The following is a 13,134-nucleotide window of genomic DNA, read 5'->3' as shown; positions in this document are numbered from 1 at the left end:
ATGAAGGAACCAACAATGTGCAGATTAACGTTATATAATAGTTAGGTTTATAAAGTTTAATAAACTAACCAAAAAGGGATTTTTGCCAATATTTACATCAGACAAAATGAAAAGAACAATTGACATCCCAAAGTCAAGATAGTTTACGATTACAGCCCAAAGCGATACGTCGAAATAGTAGAAGTTCAAATAGTTCAACAACAAAGATCTACTTTGGAACAACTCGAATTTGCAAGTTCTTCTGTGACTTTTCGATATCAAAGATGAACTTACCACCTTCTTCCATCACTCGTTATCTGCAGAAATTGAACCACTGCCCACCCAATTAACTTTCATAGCTTTGCTCTATCAACGGTAATGAGGTTACAATTATACTGTCTGTGTCTGGTCATCAATGAGAGTGATTGTTTTGCGCTTTCCTTTCAGAATTGTTCTTGACACCTCGTTTGGGAAATGCTAAACAGGAAAATAACTGCAATATTAGTCTAATGCATATTTACATGGATAAGATGTATGCAAATATAGTTACATATAATTTATAAAATAAAGGTAGCATAACTGATTTTAAGCTAAAGAAAATGTAGCATGACCTCTAATTTATCTTCATATTATCTTCCTATAAAGTCTAGATAAATGCATGCATGCACATTATATGTACCCCGTTGACCAATTAACATTGTTGAAACAAATGGAAATTAAGCATCACTTCCGCATGTGCATATATAGCTAGCACCATTTGACATTGATGTCTTCGAACATTTGCTGCAGCTCTCATAATACAATCCAAACTGATTAGGATTGAATTTAATTGTTTTCCAAATAGTGATGCAGTATGTTTCCTAACACAAATTATGCACATGAAATAAAGAATAATGCAATATGTATTTTTAATTTGTGCGTAAAAAAACTCAAAGCATGTTTGTGCATAAAAAAGCAGACATTGACTAAGTTTATAAATTCAGCAATTGGCCTAACCTAAGACAGTTTGGAAAAATCGTTGTACGAAGTATGTTGAGAAGAAGTCGAACTCTGACTTAAGTTCTAACTGAAGCTTTAACTTTGAGCTTGAGAAGTGTTAAGGTCACGACAACAATTCAAGAAACATGGTCAAAAAACAATCAAATCGGACTGTGAAATAATAAGTTACTCTAACACTGTATTGTGAAATCATAATGCAAACTTACTAAGTCTTAAACTTCTCAACAACCGGATGATGTAGGTTGATGAGTAGCCTCGAACCTGACCAATTGTTACATATATTTGGGTTGCCATTGACTACAAAATGGAAGCAAAGAACTTAAGGTAAACAGATGGTAAATGATAAAGCTGCGAAGTATTTTTCCCATAGTGTTACATCAACTATATTCCCACTACATAAGGAAAGACATCTTTCGGGTCATTATCAAACTTATACAAAATCCTATCATCTGATGCTGACAAAATAGAAAATAATACCTTTTCTATTTAGCAATGTTTAGTTTTTTTGAATAAGAAAAAGATATGCATAGTTTGTTATGATATAAAGGTGCAATATATATATATATATATATATATATATATATATATATATATATATATATATATATATAAGATAAGCATAATTTTTTTAGGCATCTATGCCTTTTTTAAAGAAAAGACATCTACAATTTTACTTTTAATTAAAATCAAAATTTTATAAAAATTATAAACATTAGCGTAACAAAAAAACAGACACACATAAATTATTACTCTAAACGCTAATATGTGTAAATTATTACTCTAAACGCTAATATGTGTGTTTGTTTATTTGCAAGGTTGAAGAAAGAAAATAAAAATATTTTGTATCATTAAATGATAGCGTGAATAAAAATATTTGTGTGGTTGTTATGATTAAACGATATTTAAATTAAATATATAAGTGACAAAAAGATAATAAAATTTCTTTGAAAAAAAGGTAATAAAATTAAATGGAAACTCCTTAAAAAAATTAAATGGGACGGCTAAAAAAAATTAAATGGAACAAAAAAACATATTGAAATATAATATTAAAAAATAAAAGAAAAGGTTCCCAACATGAATTGAAGAGAGATGCTTGTGAAATAAATTGTCGAGAAGTAGTTTTTTGAAGTAGCATTCAACAACTTTTGGCAAAGCTCATTCCATTCAATTTTATGCATTAAAAAAAGTACCTTTTTTAGTAAGTACTTAATTGATATTGTACTTGACCTAACTTCTCCTTAAAAATGTAGAGAAGTTGGAAAAAACCGGGTCAAACGGTATCTTAATCTCCCACAACGGCAGTGTAGAAGCAACATAATTTGGGAGAAAAAATTGGAAAATAGTTAAAAATAAAAAAATTGGAAAATAGTTAAAAGTTTTTATAAAATATAAAAATTGGAAAATAGTTAAAAAAAAATCGATGAGGTAGCACTCAACCAAGGAACACTAAAAAAAATTATATGCATCAGCGTAACAAAAACACAGACAAACATACATAAAATATTACTCTAAACGTTAATGTGTGTGTAAATATTTGCGAGGTTGAAGAAAGGAAATAAATAAAAGTATTTGGTATCATTAAATGACAGTGTGAATAAAAATATTTGTGAGGTTGTAATGATTAAACAATATTGAAATTAAAATAAATGATAGTGTGTTTGACCTAACTTCTCCTTAAAAATGTAGAGAAGTTGGAAAAAAGTCGGGTCAAACGATACCTTAATCTCCCACAACGACAATGTAGAAGCAACTGAATTTGGATGAAAAAATTGAAAAATAGTTAAAAAATAAAAATTGAAAAATAGTTAAAAGTTATTAAAAATATAAAAAATATAAAAATTATAAAATAATTAAAAAAAATAGGTGAGGGGTAATATGGGAAATTTGGCAAAAAAACAATGATGTGGCAACAACCACATTCCACTAATTTGAAATTACAAAAATGCCCCCCAATGGGCAAAATGGGAAATTTGAATGACATCAATTTTAATACAATAGAAGATAGATAGATAAAAACTCATTATACATTGAGTTGGGGAAATAAATTGAGAAAAAAACATGGAAATATTTATTTTGTTTAACCATTATTAATTAATACTATAATGAATAGTTAAGATTTATGGTAGATCTCCATGAACAAAGTTTAGAAGTTGGTAATAAAGTTTCCATCATAGGGCGGCGTTGGTGAGTAGGGGGGAGTACAGAGATAGCATCAAGACGTAGGCGTAGGAGCAGGGTAAGAGAAAACACGTGGATCTGTAGGATTTGTTTCTACATTATCATCAACATCATAATGGCTTGGCTTGAATGAATGAATGAATCAAATATCAATACACAAACAAACCCATTTCATCACTAGCCGTGCGTGTCCTTTTGTCTTGTTCTCTCTCCCCTCTTCTGTGTCTCTTCATTTCCCCTTCAAATGCTTCTTCCTCGCCGACGCTAAACACCAACACTCAAACAATGCAACAAACTATCCTCCTCAAACCACCTTCCAACACCATCCTCCTTCGCTCACGCCGTATAACTCCCTCCACCACCGACGACACCAACCTTCTCCCTAACGGCGACATCTACACCGGAGCCTTATCAAATATCAACACCCCTCACGGCACCGGAAAATACATCTGGTCAGACGGCTGTGTATACGAAGGTCACTGGAAAAACGGAAAACCAAACGGTAAAGGAAGATTCTCCTGGCCATCTGGAGCAACCTACGAAGGTGAGTTCATCTCCGGTAGAATGGAAGGTTTCGGTTCTTTCATCGGTGTTGACGGTGATACATACAGAGGAACATGGTTTGCTGATAGAAAAAATGGGTTTGGTGAGAAACGTTACACTAATGGTGATGTGTATGAAGGATGGTGGAGGTGTAACTTGCAAGATGGTGAAGGAAGGTATGTGTGGAATAACGGAAATGAGTATGTTGGTGAATGGAAGAATGGTGCTATTTGGGGTAAAGGGGTTTTGGTTTGGGCTAATGGGAATCGTTATGAAGGGTTTTGGGAAAATGGGGTTCTTAAAGGGAATGGTGTTTTTACTTGGTGTGGTGAGGATTTTGAGGGGAATGAAGTGAAACAGAAGAGATGTGAGATGGATGGATCAAAGGGTGTTGTGGGTTTTCCAAGGATTTGTATTTGGGAGCTTGATGGTGAAGCTGGTGATATTACTTGTGAGATTGTTGATAATGTCGATGCTTCTGTGTTTTACAAAGATGGTAGTAGTGAATCTGAAAATAGTAGTGGAGATAGTAGTTGTGGTGTGTTGTACAAGAGTCCTTCTTGGTCTCTTGATGGTGGTGAGGTTAAGAAGCCTGGTCAAATTGTGTCTAAGGGGCATAAGAATTATGATCTTATGCTTAATCTCCAATTGGGTATCAGGTATTGCTTTTTACTTGCTTTGATTTTTTGTTAGCTATGAAGCACATCACATACATGATCATCGGACACTGATAATAATCGGTAATAATTTACCAAAATGAAACTAATTGAATGCAATTAGATGTTTGAGTAGTATCGTGTTTGTGTGTGTTGACACCACACATGCCTTCAATCTGAAATGGCGGTGCTACCTAGTTCGTTAAGCATAATAATCATAATAATAAGACATGTTGATGTTGAGGTGTTTTGTTTTGTTGCCTATAGATACACTGTTGGCAAGTATGCTCCCGTTGTGAGAGAGCTTAGAGGAGGGGATTTTGATCCCAAGGAGAAATTCTGGACTAGATTGCCAATGGAAGGATCCAAGTTTGCACCTCAACATCAATCTGTGGACTTCAGGTGGAAAGACTATTGTCCCATGGTGTTCAGGTGTTAACAATTTTCTTTAATTTTATCAATTGATGCTTAAATTTCTGGTTATTTTTTATTTCCAAGTGAAGAAAGACTGTTTGTGTATTTTCTTTACTAACTGTGATAATATCTTGGTTGTTGCTCTTTTCTTGGTGGGTTGGTTGGATATATTTAGACATCTAAGGGAATTATTTGCCATAGATCCTGCGGATTACATGCATGCTATTTGTGGAAGTGATTCACTCAGAGAGATGTCTTCTCCCGGCAAAAGTGGAAGCATCTTTTACCTCACTCAAGACGACCGTTTCATAATCAAAACGGTGAAGAAATCTGAAGTCAAGGTTTGTTGTTTTGTTTTTTGGTCTCCTGCATTCATTATTTTGAAGATATCTTAATTTTGAACATTGTATTCACATAATCAGTTGGTGTCTGTCAGGTGCTTATCAGAATGCTTCCACGTTACTACCAACATGTTTGTCGGTACAAGAACTCTTTGGTAACTGCATTCTTAGGGGCACATTGTATCAAACCTGTTGGAGGTCAAAAGGTATGGTTTGATAATTGAAAACATTGAGTTATGCTGCTATTCAAGCTGTTTACCATTCTAATCCTTATCTAAATGTAATGAAAGTTGTAATGTGTTGGAAAAAAACAGATTCGGTTTATTGTGATGGGCAATGTGTTTTGTTCGGAGTATCGAATCCATAAAAGGTTTGATCTCAAAGGTTCTTCTCATGGTCGAATCACCGATAAACCCCGGGAGGAAATCAATGAGACGACCACTCTCAAAGACCTTGATCTTGATTATGTCTTTCGCCTAGAGCAGTCTTGGTTTCAAGAGCTTAAACGGTATGGAACATACCTAGTTGAACATTTTTTCTTACTTTTTTTGTTTTTCATCATTTTTCATGCTCTTCTGATGGACTTGGTATTGTGTGCAATGAATTATGCTCAGGCAACTTGATAGAGACTGTGAGTTTCTAGAAGCTGAGGGAATCATGGATTACAGTCTTTTGATTGGCCTTCATTTCCGCGATGATTACTCAGTTGATGAAATGGAAAGTTCACCGCATGATTTGCAGTCAGGTATTTACCTCATTTCCCTCTTACGTGTTTTTTTTTTCCTTTTCAAATGCTGAAATCCTCAAGGGATATAAAATCTCATGGATTATGAATTTAGCAGGCAAGAGAGACATGCATGATGACGAGATGCACATGCCCCGGTATGCTCTTTTCCCTTTTATTTTTATTTAAGCTTGTTCTCAATCTCCTTGCACTTTTCATTCTTCATTATTCAATAGAAGACAATGTTTTGAGATTTAGAAATCTTGATCCACTTGTTTTAGTTTCTGGCATGTGCAATTTTAATGTAAATTCCAACCTAGCAAGTATCTCATTTTACAAATTTAGTCGAATAATAGGACAATCTCGATTCTTTCATTCACACACCAGTTGTTACTTACAAAACGTTACCAGCTATGAAGCACAAGCACACAGGCACCAGTCACGACAGTGACACTGACCAGTTGTTACTTACAAAACGTTACCAGCTATGAAGCACAAACACAGAGGCACCAGTCACGACAGTGACACTGACACGTCGAAATTGGTAATAATTTGAGATATTGAAGTAATTGGATATAATCACATGCCTTGTTGTGCTACATAGGTTACCGCATACTGAGATGATTTATTGGGGGGGTAGCATTTTTGTTTTTAACACTACTATCTTGTTTGCTTCTGTTGGTGGCAATTGTTTTTCACTTCTATGCATCCGTTGCAGTTTATTGCGTATGGACCCGGGTCTAAGACAAACAGAGAGGCTGAACTACTTTTTGTGTTTTGAAATGTCACTATGGCCCATGTCATGCCCACACAAAGTGCCAAGAGGTCATGGTCTTGTACAAACAAATCACTGTGTAGTGATGAATCCGTGCTATATTTGGCATTCTCTAGTCCTATCTACCTACTATGACTTATTGAGCTATTTTTAAAAGGGTCTTGTTAACAAGTGCCCCCGGGGCACTCTTTAAGGATTCTAATAGAAGAAATTATTTTATAAAAAAGTCAAATATTTTGATTTTCGATGCATTGATTACATATATTTTCATGATAAGTTACCTTTTAAATGTCTTAACTAGTGCTCCAGGGGCACCGGTTAACATTTCCCTTTTATAAATATGATCCCTATGTTTGAGCATAGAGATGCACCTAAAATGACTTCAAGTTGTCTTCACATAACTGGACTATGTTGTTGTGTTGACATTTTGAAACAAATGCTAGTGGGGTCATTTTGATTTTCTTGGTAAGGCCAAACGGTAGCTGACTGTGATTTGATGGATCATTGATGTTTTCTATGACTTGAAACTTGGGGGAAACTTAACAATTTTTGTATTTTTCTAGAATAAAAATATGAAAACCAAAATGATAATTTGTGAGTTTTATAGGGATACAAAATTGATTTTACTGCAATTAGGATGTAATTGTGAATCTTGATATTTCAGGGGACCCTTAATCCGGCTAGGAATGAACATGCCCGCCAGAGCTGTGAGGGTGTGTAGTGGAAGTAGCAACAATTCTACTCCTTGTTCAGAGAGTAGTAGTGAGATCTCTGATGTAATCCTCTACTTTGGTATCATTGACATTCTCCAAGACTATGATATTAGCAAAAGGATAGAACATGCGTATAAGTCACTACAAGTGGATTCTACTTCCATCTCAGCCGTTGGTCCAAAACTATACTCCAAAAGGTTTAGGGATTTCATACACAGAATCTTTGTTGAAGACAAATGACACATGTTTGGACAAAAATGAACGGGACCAATTCAATGACATGCTTAGGTGACACACCTCTGCAAGAAAGAAAATGTTCCAAACATAGCTCATTGGCATCCAATTAAATCCATTAGATTAGTATATAGTGGTTGTTGATGGCTAAATTTTTCTTATAGCCATTTCAAGTATTATAATGGGTGGGGGGAGAAAAACCGAGACACCACTTATGTCAATGTTTTTTTCCCTTTTGTAGTGGGGAGTGGTTGTCACAATAGCTTATGCATATAAAAATCACACGTCATGATTAGTTTTTCTTTTTAATTGCTTATATTGTGCATATGGATCAATTGTGGGGTGTGCAGAAAAGGGGTATAGGGTATGGAATGAAGATTCAAAATGATTAGGGATATAAATGTAGTGAGAGAGTTAGTTTTGATAACAGAATTGAATTGAACATGTGTTTCTGTTGGAGAAATTAAAAAAAAAAAAAGTTTTAGCTGTTGAACAAGAAAGAAAAAGTTGACATAGGGGACCCAAGTTTGTCCCTCAATATCTCTCTGATGTGCTTTTCAAACTTCTTTTATTTTTTCTTCCACTTTTGGAGTGAGTATATGGCGCAAGAATGAAAGAGGCAGTGTTTGGTTGTTTTATTTGTTTATTTTTGTCTCTCCTTTGTCATTGTACAAACCATGATACCAAGTTTGAAAAAAAGGTAGAAAACTCCCTATCTATTTTGTCCCTTTTTTTCTTCTTCTTTTGAACAATGCCAAGACCAAGAAGCCAACAAAATGACGAAGCTAACACGTCAAATGTGGACCTATGTTATGTGTGGACCAATGTGGCATCTGATAGGTATTTTTGCATGTTATGCCTTCAACATTTTAATATTAAGAAAAAGACAAAATGATGGAACTTGTTAGAGAAGTCTCACCTTCACTGATCACCAAGCCGTATTCCAGAAGAAAAAACTGGAGATTTGAAACATGAAAGGCCCACAGACCAAAAAATAATTGTAATATATCAAAAGACCGAAGGGTATGTGGATACAAGTAGATTTGTGTTGGTAAATAAAGGGGATTATGGGCATGTTTGGAATCACAATAAATTTCGTAAAAACCACGGTGATACTATGATTTTGTTGAAGTTTTAAATTGTAAGCTCAATTCAAATTCAAATATGTAACGCCATTGTTAAATGTACTCGAATTTGCCTTTTTTTTTTTTGTGTGTGTAGGGGGTTATTGTTAAATGTTAAGAGAGTAATCTCATAAGAATAGCAAGAATTTATGTGTTCTGTTTTAGATAAACTAAAATCTTATTATCCTTTCTTTGACAGAAATCATGTGCATTCCTCGGTGAAATCTACAGATTACAGGTGAATTCTAGGACGAGGGCTCTATTAAGTCCCTCACCGGTGAACCACTTGGAACAAACATTAGATTGATCAAGTTTATATATGATATTATACACTAGATCACACATTTCTTATTTTTTTTTTTTTAATGAACTCTTTATTTTTTCTTCCTCCCATTTAGTTCATGAACGCACCAAAGTTTGCAGTGTCCAGGAAAACTGCTATCCACGAACCTCCACTGCCGTCCTCACATATATCCTATTTGAGGATTATTCCTCTAATATTTTAATTGTAAAGATGAAAGTTTCATTTTTTTAATTAATTAACAAATAATTGCTAAAATGGGTGAAAACAAGGATCATGCTAAGTGTTCTAAGATTGGATGAAATCAAGGGGTGACGTGATGTTATAAGTATATTCAATCAACATTTTCAAAGATTATGCCAAGTAATAAATTATTGTGATTACTTGAATTTAGATGAGTTTAAGGTTGCTAAAGAAAATAAATCAAGATTCATAACTGTGCTTAGAAGATGGTGATTTGGGAGTTGATGGTGGTAATGAGTACGTGAGAGTGAGATTGAAGAAAGAAGAAAAAATTATTCTGTGTTAGGTACATCAAAAGATCTGGTAGGACAACATAATCCGATGGTTTTTATTCATGGTTCACCATGAACCACTTAGTTGGTGGTTCACTCTAGAATCCACCCAGATTACATCTCATGCGTTTCGTTTTTTGTTGCTTCGGAATCAACTATTATCCTTTTTTTGTGTGATCATGTTCTAGGAGCTGTATATTGTGTGCAAGCAACTAAGGTTGTCCACCGTGCGTGAGTTGGTCTAATTTATTTTAGTCCTTGGATGGTTATCGAATAGTGTTAACATCCTATACTTTTTGCATTCTCTCAACTCTTATCTCGTGTGTTCTTTCTCCATGCTGATTTTAAGCTTCCAAGTTCCAAGTGTCCCTTTGTGTTGAACCAAGACCATACATAGAATTCTCTCATCATCCTTTACAATACATTACCCTCAAAACTATTTCAGGAGAAGTGCAACTATAAAAACTTTAATTGGAGGGAGAATAATTAATAAATAGTATATGTAAGGATATATTATATTTTTTGTATGATTTGTTCAAGACCAATTTTATGTTAAAAAACTGTAAGATTTTGAAGTTTTGTCCGGTCCCTTTAAATACAACATTGAACAAAGATTTTTAGAGTTTCTTTTTCCATCCTCCAAGCTTCTCATCTGTCCTATATTTTGGATTTTATATTCTAAAACGTGTAAAAATGTTCGAAATACCCTCCACAAACACTCCATGAAATAGAGCGTGCGAGAAGCTTGGGGTGAAAAAAGAAACTCATATTTTTATCTTATCATACCTTACATTTTTTCCGGTTCAAATGAACCTGAGTTTGGGCTTGTTTGATGTTAAAATGGGGACTATTACTTTTCCCACCCTATGCCTTTCCTCGCGTGCCCAATTTTTTTTTCTTCCAATTTTACCCCTGGTCCGGATTTCGTTTTCCGCATTACATTGTTAGAATTTTGCAGATGTTTCTGGATTTTACAATTCCGGAATAATCTTTTACCAAAATTTTTGCAATTTTAATCCGGAATAAAATGCGAATAAAATTAAAAACAAAAATAAAAAGACACAAGAATAAAAAAAAATTCATTTTATTAATATATGAACAATACATTACAATAATTTTCAAGCTTTTTAAGCTTATTACATCCTAAACCTATTTCTAATCTTATCTTATTACATAAGCTATACCAGTGGATCCAACCACTGGTGGAGAGGAAAAAGGGTGGGAGGAAAGAAGATGGCGGGGAAGAAGAAACCAATGCTTCCTGATGGGACATACCAGTAGCTTTGGTGTTGGTGGGGAGACAGAGGGGGCACAGGGGCCTCTAGGGAACAAGAGACCATGATGGTGATAATGACACCCAGGCAAACCAACCTCACACCCAGACTGACCCCTTCCCTATTGACCGATCATATGGCCCCTGATGGATTTCCAAAGAGGCCTCTTTTTATGAAAGGCCAACGATGGAAACACATCGTTGTAGAAGAGGAGAAGAGGAGAAAGAAGAAGGTGTGAAAATGTTTGAGGAAATGAACCATATTTATAGGGGAGGGGGATAAAAAAAGGTGGGGAAGCCATCAATGCCGGTCAAAAAACGTGTAAAAACACGTTTTTCAACTTGACCACCGCCCAAAACGTTTGAAAAACGTTTTCTTTTTGGTGCAGACCACCGGCCAAAAGCTTCTGGTGCACTCCGGAAGATATAATCCGGAATACACATATATTCCGGATTATATATTCCGGAAAGATACGATCATGGCGTGAACCATAGGTAGGGGTGGAAATGGGCTAGGCCGGGCCGGGCTTTGTAAGGCCTAAGCCTGGCCTACTTCAAAAATTATAGGCCTGAGCCTGGCCTATTACCCATCATAGGCCCATTTTCGAGGCCTGGCCTGGCCTTTTTAAAGGCCTGATGAAGCCTGAAAGCCTATTTAAAAGCCTATTTTATGCTAAGGCCTGGCAACACATGTAAGCCTACTCCTAAATAGGCCAAAACTTATTAAGGTCTAATGCACACAAATATGTTTACTACTGAATAATGAATTCATATGAAGGTCTAATCACACCAATATATCAGCTACTAAATAACCAATCATACGAAGGCTTGTGTTTATGGAAAAAAAATTTCAAAAATATCAATAATGGAAGATATATTATATATGAAAAACTTAATAGGTCGGCCGGATGGGCTTAATAGGCTTTTTTGCAAGCCTTAGCCTGGCCTGTTTAATTAAATAGGCCTTATTAAAAGCTTGAGCCTGGCCTTGTTAATAAACGAGCTGGGCCGAGCTAGGCTTTAAATAGGCTAGGTCGTAGGCCCCTGTCGGACGGCCTGGCCTATTCCCACCCCTAACCATAGGAGAACTTGGGACTTTGTGTATGGTGATGTTTGGTTCGGATTTTAAAATCCGGATTGCTTCAGCATTGGATTCTTTTGTGTGTGCCACATTGCACCGACAATTTTCGTGGTCCACAACGCCCATATACCTCTATAAATAGGGGACCCTGTTTTCATTACAAGTAAACTACAACGCCCATATACCTCTGCAACATGGAATTCCCTGGCTTTGATCCGAACACCAAGCTAGCGGAAGTCTACTACAACGGTGGAACACCACCCCATCTGTTTAGGATTCGCGACGATGTCACCCTCTCCGGGCTGAAGGATGAGCTGGATCAAATCAACCGTCAACTCAACCGCAGAGACACGAGGAGGGTGGTCGGTGTCGAATATCGATGTCCATTGTCCGACTCAGCCGGATCTCTTCGCTTCAGCCGGATGAAACTCACAAACGACGACGACGTGAGAACCATGTTCTCTGTCTTTGGTCAGCACAACACTAGAGGACCAATCGAGTTGGACGCTTCGTTGGTTAGATCTGATGAACAAATTCTGAAAAGTTTGCACCGACCCAGGAACTACGAAGCGATCAGGGCTCTGCTGGAGGGACCAGAGGAGGAAGAAGTTAGTTTAGATGATCTGTGATAATGTGTTATGTTTTAATTAATCGCGTGTTTTTTGGTTTTTTAATTGCGTGTTAGTTATGTGTTGTTGAATTAAGTTGTTGCATTATGTTTTGAATAATATATATATATATATATATATATTATTTAAACTTTCATTATGTTTTAATTTACGTCAAAGATGTTCATTTAATCGATAAAATAACCAAAGATATGCTTTTCGGATTACGAAATCCGGAATAACATAGGGCATAAGTGTATTCTGGAAAACGAAATCCGGAATGCCTCAGTATAGGATTCTTTTGTATGGACCACATTGCACCAAGAGTTTATGTGGTCCACAACATCCAAGGACCTCTATAAATACATCCTCTCCGGTTTTCACCTTCAATACCATCAAAACACACAAACACACCAAAGAAAACCATGCAAATTTTTGTCATTAAGCTGATGATCTTTCTCATGCTGTCGCAAATGGATGAGTTAGCTCTCTATTTGACGGCATGATGAAGATCTTCAGCATGCTGTCAAAAATATATAGATACTCCTTCATGCCTCCTTGATACATAGATAAGTCAAAAATATCAAGAGGTTGCTATGAGTTAGATCTTGCTGTCTGCCAGATGAATATGTCATTTGGCAAGGCAGCAGGATCTAACTCAAAGAAGCCCTCTTGA

At 35.7% G+C, this 13,134-nt stretch overlaps 2 protein-coding genes across 7 annotated transcripts; both read left to right on the top strand.

Moving 5' to 3' along the window:
- Window positions 1-3,131: 3,131 nt before the first annotated feature.
- Window positions 3,132-7,865, top strand: LOC146933990 (phosphatidylinositol 4-phosphate 5-kinase 1-like). Of its 6 annotated transcripts, none has more exons than XM_085705809.1 (8): window positions 3,132-4,358; window positions 4,623-4,787; window positions 4,945-5,110; window positions 5,206-5,316; window positions 5,425-5,618; window positions 5,725-5,855; window positions 5,953-5,992; window positions 7,274-7,865. In XM_085705809.1, exons 1-8 carry the CDS (start codon window positions 3,442-3,444, stop codon window positions 7,560-7,562), a joined length of 2,013 nt encoding a protein of 670 aa, XP_085561935.1. In that variant the 5' UTR covers window positions 3,132-3,441; the 3' UTR covers window positions 7,563-7,865. The 6 variants fall into 6 exon arrangements, with proteins under 6 accessions (XP_085561935.1, XP_085561937.1, XP_085561934.1 ...); XM_085705811.1 differs by having other exon boundaries at window positions 6,553-7,865; XM_085705808.1 differs by having other exon boundaries at window positions 5,950-5,992.
- A 4,179-nt stretch (window positions 7,866-12,044) lies between these two features.
- Window positions 12,045-13,134, top strand: LOC146933989 (uncharacterized). Its single transcript, XM_085707868.1, has 2 exons — window positions 12,045-12,458; window positions 13,081-13,134. The coding sequence occupies exons 1-2, from the start codon at window positions 12,045-12,047 to the stop codon at window positions 13,132-13,134; spliced, it is 468 nt and encodes a 155-aa protein (XP_085563994.1).

Source organism: Medicago sativa, chromosome 4 (assembly GCF_051527215.1).
Source record: "Medicago sativa cultivar Bolivia chromosome 4, Bolivia_mono, whole genome shotgun sequence".
NCBI lineage: Eukaryota > Viridiplantae > Streptophyta > Magnoliopsida > Fabales > Fabaceae > Medicago > Medicago sativa.
This window is presented reverse-complemented; position numbering and strand designations above follow the sequence as displayed.

Bases quoted from the DNA above. Each gene is read 5' to 3' on its own strand.
- LOC146933990 (XM_085705808.1), top strand. From the start codon at position 3,442: ATGCAACAAACTATCCTCCTCAAACCACCTTCCAACACCATCCTCCTT. The intron at 4,359-4,622 runs GTATTGCTTTTT...TGTTGCCTATAG, and splicing joins AATCTCCAATTGGGTATCAG to ATACACTGTTGGCAAGTATG. The intron at 5,993-7,273 runs GTATGCTCTTTT...TTGATATTTCAG, and splicing joins GACGAGATGCACATGCCCCG to GGGACCCTTAATCCGGCTAG.
- LOC146933989 (XM_085707868.1), top strand. From the start codon at position 12,045: ATGGAATTCCCTGGCTTTGATCCGAACACCAAGCTAGCGGAAGTCTAC. The intron at 12,459-13,080 runs GTTAGTTTAGAT...GCTGTCTGCCAG, and splicing joins AGGGACCAGAGGAGGAAGAA to ATGAATATGTCATTTGGCAA.